We start from the raw sequence: 5,305 nt of genomic DNA, 5'->3' as shown, positions 1-5,305 counted from the left end.
GATGGCTGGGAGATGAACAGTTATGAGAAGGCACGGCCCAGTACTGCTCTGATGGAGGCTGGAAAAGGTGGGACCAGCAAAATGGCCCCACACGTGGCCTGTGCCACCCACACCTGCAAGGATCCCGTGCTCCCACAGCAGGGCTGTGACACACTGCAGAGGAGTCCTGACAGTTCAGCCCTTCTAGGGTTATGCGGCACAAGCATCCTTTGGCTGCTGTTCAGTAATTACATTAAGCCAGTGCTGCTAAAGTCAGTCCCAAGCAGAGATAATGCTCTGGACGCATTCAACTGACTGGAAGAAGAAAGAGGAGGAAAAGCCATGCTGGCTTAGAGACAAGTCATATTTCTTATCATCTTCCTGCCTGACGAGAAGGTGCTGCCCAGCCATCTGCCCCGACAGCGCGGGCACAGAGCAGCGCTGTGATCAGCGCACAAAGGAGCCCCTGTGCTCCCGCCAGCCTCCTGCCATTCCCCCTCTCTGACCCCTTTGATGCTGCATGTGCTTCCCTTTGATGCTCCAGTCCCTGCTCCTCTGCCATTCTGAAATTGTTTGTCCCATCCTGTGCTTCAGGGATTTTCTGCTGGAATAGTCCAAACCATTATGCTGGAATCCAAGGCATCTCAGGGCATTTGGGGGTTGCTTTTTTAGCACACTGGCCTGATGCTCTGTCACCCTTAATCAGGGAAGATTAGCCCTGAGTACAAATATGAAGCTCTTTGGGTGCCTATTGTTCACAGTTATTCTCTGAGTCACACAGATGCTGTCAGTGGCACAAAAGCAGGGAGAACAAACAGCAAGGAAGCCTCTGCATGCCCACAACAGCAATTCAGAGTAGAAATTCAAGACAAAGAGCCCTGGAAATAACACTTCTATCAGCTGGCACATGGACTTCCTCTCCCACAGCAGCAACACTTCAGCTACCTGCCCTCAAAATCCCACATTTGGTTCAACAAGTGCTGTTCCAGTGAAAGGGCTTGCACTGGCACCTCCCAAGAGTTATCCTATTCACTATCTAAAATGACAAAGTGCCACTGGAAACTCTCCCAGTGCACTCCAGACTCTCCCAGTCACTGGGGAGGGAAAAGCCAAGTCCCTTCTCACATGGCAGAGCAGAGGCTGGATGCCCAGACACCCTCCCAAGGGTGGCACCAAGGCAGGCACCAAGCCCAGGGGAGCAGAGCTCTGTGCCTGCAGCTGCATCCAAGAGGAGGAAGGAACATGTGAGCTGAAAGCAGAGCAAGAGAGATCAGAGGGAGGGGGGAAATGTGTGAGCACAAACCCGAGGAAGCGAGATGCCAGGAAATATGTTCACCCTCACACAGAGCTAATTAGCACGGTGAGGCTCCGCTTGCCACTGCTTACTCACACCAAGACAAAATAGGGGGTTTTGGGTGGCTGTCGCCTTCCCTGGTACAAAGACATTCTCTGTGAACTGATGTAAGGGCACCTACCATCAATCATGGCAGCTTTCCATGGAAGCAGAGAGAAAATAATTATTTTCTTAGCAGCCACCACTCTACTTACCCAAAAATGGCAGCTAAAACCCCATTTTGTAACATTAAGGAGATAAAAGAGGAAAAAGTAAGGATGAGAAAACCAGCCTGAGAACAGACAACAAATCAGGGAACCACTAGGATACTGCTGGCTCCTGGCACAAGCGATGATTAATTCCAACCTGGATATAAAATAAGCCTACACTAGTCCTCTGCTGTCTGTTATTGTCCCAGGATTATGGTAATTAAGCAATTTGTATTACCTGATACTGATAAGAAAAATAAAGCCCCATTTATGACACCGTATCCCCTGGATTTTACACGGTAGTTACTGAGGCATTCTTGTTACCTGGTGAACATAATATTCGAGATCATAAAGCGCCGCGACTTTTTCATCCAGCGTGGAGGCAGAGCTGTTGAATTTGCTGATTAATTTAACCATAATTTCATAATCTGTTTCTATCTTCATATTCAGCTTTTCAAACTCCTCCTTCAGCTGCTCTATGGGTCGGAACTTCTTCCTCACCTCTTCCTCTCGGGCCTTGGAAACAGAAGGAAGAAACCAGATGTGAAGATAGAGGATGAAGAGAGACAAGACAAACACAGAAAGGAACGCCAGCCCCAAATTCACAAAGGGAACCTGGCTGTCAGTGCCAATGGATTTATTGCTGTGCATCAGAGGTTCAGGGACAGGGTTGGAGGGTCCTTCTGAGAAGCCCAGAAACCCAGTTAGCTGTGAGATACCCACAGTATGAGTGAGCAGTAGGGCTTTGTGCACCACTTCTACATCTCAACAGCATTTGTGCATCATTTCTGCATCCCATTTCCATCCAGCTCAACATCAAACCCACAGGCAGCAGTACTGCTGTTTTCTGCCTGCAAGTGGATGTTCCCAAAACCTGGCTGCAAAAAGCCCTGAGGCACATCCCTGATCTTACAGCTGAACCTCTCTGGAAATGAACATGAGACTGGAGAACTCCACAAGTTCCATCCAGCCCAAAGTGCCCAGTGACTCCAAGGAGATCTCCAACACTGACAAAGATGCTTTCACCATTCCAAGCATTGAACACATTCCAGGAAGTCTCTATCTCCCAGGGAGAGGTGTGGGGACAGAAGCTGTCAGAAAGGGAAGCAGGAGGAGCAGTGATAAGCTGGGGGCAGCTGACGTGCTGTGCCATGGGGCTTGGCCAGCAGCCTGTCCTGAGCATGGCTCATCTCCCTCGCAGTAACAGCACTCCAAGGGCTGCCCTGAACCAAGAGAGCTGACATAAAACATGTGGTGAGGAGGAAAGGATATGTCAGAGAACTCAGAGAGCCCCAGAGGTGCAGGAACCTCAGCACTGGTGGCACTGGGGACAGAGCCTGCTGCTGCAGGGGACAGAAGCAGCAGAAAGGCCAGGCTGGAGCTGGGCTGCCCCAAGGACAACGAGAAAGGCAGAAAGCCCTTTTTGGAAGGGATTTGTCACAAATACCAAGATGTGTTTGTATGCAAACCCCCAGCTGGAGGGTTTGCACATGTCCTGCTCACCATGAGGGATCAGAGAGGGCTGGAGGAAAACCAAGTGAGCAATGGAGGTGAAAGCCGTGTCAATGAAATGATGAATTACCACAAGTACCACACCCAACCCACCCCACCCTGAGCTGCCTCTACTGGAGCACAGGGAGGCTCAGTGTAATTCCATTTACTCTGACACAGAGCCTTCAAGGATGGATTTGCTCTCTGCAGGAGTGACTTAAAAATGGAATACTTTAGGTCCATTACACGTAGCTGCTTTTAGCCCCATTGCTGGGACAAAAGCTATTCTAAGAGGGGAGTTTAAAATATGGCTTATTTTCACCTAATAGAGTATCACTAATTTTTGCATTTCAATGATCCTCATTTCCAGCAGCCCTGCAATCAATCAGCAATGCTGCTATGGAAATAATCTCCCAGCAAATGAAATCATGCCATGCTGCCACATAAGGGAAGAAAAAGCCTTTCTGTGACACCAAAACTTTAGAGCCTTGACTCCTCTTTCAGTTTTCATTTGAGTGAGCCAACACCAAGGCAGCAGGAGGAGCGAGGGTTAAGGAAATGCTGCTGAGGGGGCGAAGGGAAAGAGACTGTGATGCACCTGATGAGTCACACATCATCCCACCTATTTACTTGGGTCTGTGGGTTCTTTATAACTAAATGGACAACTTGGAGCTTGTGTAATGAAACTCAGCCCCTGCTTCACTATGGCCACTTGGGTGTTGCTATCCAGAGCACGAGGTTGGAAACAGAAAGCAAGGAGAGAGTGAAAGTGAAATAGCCTCTGTAAATACTGTCAGATGCAAACCAGTTTCCTTTGGGGTCTGCAGACATTTCTGTGAGTTGAGCTGCAGATAAATTACCTTGTTCAGGGCAGCTATGGCTGCCCCTGGACCCCTGGAAGTGTTCAATGCCAGCTTGAATGGGGCTTGGAGCAACCTGGGATAGTGAAAGGTGTCCCTGCCCATGGAAGGGGGTGGCACTGGATCAGCTTTAAGGTCCCGTGCAACCCAAACCATTCACAGAATCTTAGAGTCATACAGAAAAGCCAGAGAACAATATCACTAAGGGGTGAGCAAAGGTATTTTTGGTCCATATGCACCACAAGATTAGTGCTTTTCAAGCAATCATTTTAACCATTATATTTCTGCAGTATGTAACAGGGTGTGTTCACATCCCTGCACCATGCACTGCTTTAGAAACAGGAAACTCACCTTCCTTTCTGCCTTCTCACTTTCCTTCATTTTAGCCAACGCCTTTTTGAGCTCCTCAGATGTGAAGGAATTTGCATCAACATCAACCTTGCCCAGCCTTGCAGAAGAAACAAAACAAACCAGAACATGTTACCAGTGAAGAACTGCCTCTATTCTATTTTCACTGTGACATTCTAGCAATGGTTAAGGGCGAGAGGAAAGGAATAAAAAAACACCATGCTCAAGAAAAGATTGGGATGAGTACTGGATTCTCTGTATGACTTGCCAAAACCTCACCCTGACAATCAGAGGCTCTGCTGACCAAAATTTCAAGCCCAACCACAATAAAAACAACTGATGAATTGAAATCACAGAATATCTTCTTGAAATAGAGGAAGCACCCCTGTGCAACCAAAACATTGCTGATGGCTTGCAAGATCAAGCTCGATATTACAATTTATGACCATAGTATACAGAAACACAGAAGATATCAGAGCACCATTCCAGTGAGTAAAGGAGCTACAGAGAATTGTGAGAGGATTCCTTGCCAGGAACTGCAGTGACAGGACAAGAGGGAATGGGATCAAACTGCAAGAGTTGGAAGAGATTTGATGATGGGAAGAAGTTCTTTACTGCGAGGGTGCCTGTCCCTGTCACAGGGACCAGTGCAGAGAGGCTGTGCATGCCCCATCCCCAGGAACATCCAAGGCCAGGCTGGACAGGCTCCAGAGCAACCTGGTGTGGTGGCAGGTTGCTTCAGGTTGAAACCAGATAATCCTTAGGGGCCCTTGCAAGCCAAACCATTCAAGGATTTGATCATTCCATGGTCCACATCTCTCCATGTGGAGTGGCCCTGAAACTTCTGTGACATCACAGCTCCCAGAGTGTTCCAGGTGGAAGGTCCCGGACCTGGAACGCAGCACAGCAGACACTTCACCTGCGGCCAACGGTCAGAGCCCACTCGCCCTTCGCTCTGCCTGTCAGTGCTGAGCTCTGGCTGCTGCCTGGGCTTTTCCTGCCGCCTGCTCTGACGCCAATCCCAGCAGGATGTGCACTGCTGCCCCAGTGCAGGGACACTGCCAGGCCAGGGACGGGCACCCTGC

At 49.0% G+C, this 5,305-nt stretch overlaps 1 protein-coding gene across 1 annotated transcript; it reads right to left on the bottom strand.

Annotated features, from left to right (window-relative positions):
• Positions 1 to 1,352: 1,352 nt before the first annotated feature.
• On the bottom strand, positions 1,353 to 4,595 carry LOC146766486 (nucleotide exchange factor SIL1-like). Its single transcript, XM_085588409.1, has 2 exons — positions 4,224 to 4,595; positions 1,353 to 2,037 (listed from the first exon to the last, which is right to left on the bottom strand). Exons 1-2 carry the CDS (start codon positions 4,251 to 4,253, stop codon positions 1,825 to 1,827), a joined length of 243 nt encoding a protein of 80 aa, XP_085444535.1. The 5' UTR covers positions 4,254 to 4,595; the 3' UTR covers positions 1,353 to 1,824.
• Positions 4,596 to 5,305: the final 710 nt, after the last annotated feature.

This window comes from Lonchura striata, chromosome 10 (assembly GCF_050655825.1).
Source record: "Lonchura striata isolate lonStrDom1 chromosome 10, ASM5065582v1, whole genome shotgun sequence".
Classification (NCBI taxonomy): Eukaryota; Metazoa; Chordata; class Aves; order Passeriformes; family Estrildidae; genus Lonchura; species Lonchura striata.
The sequence above is the reverse complement of the archived record's forward strand: the minus strand, read 5'-3'. Positions and strand labels throughout refer to the sequence as shown.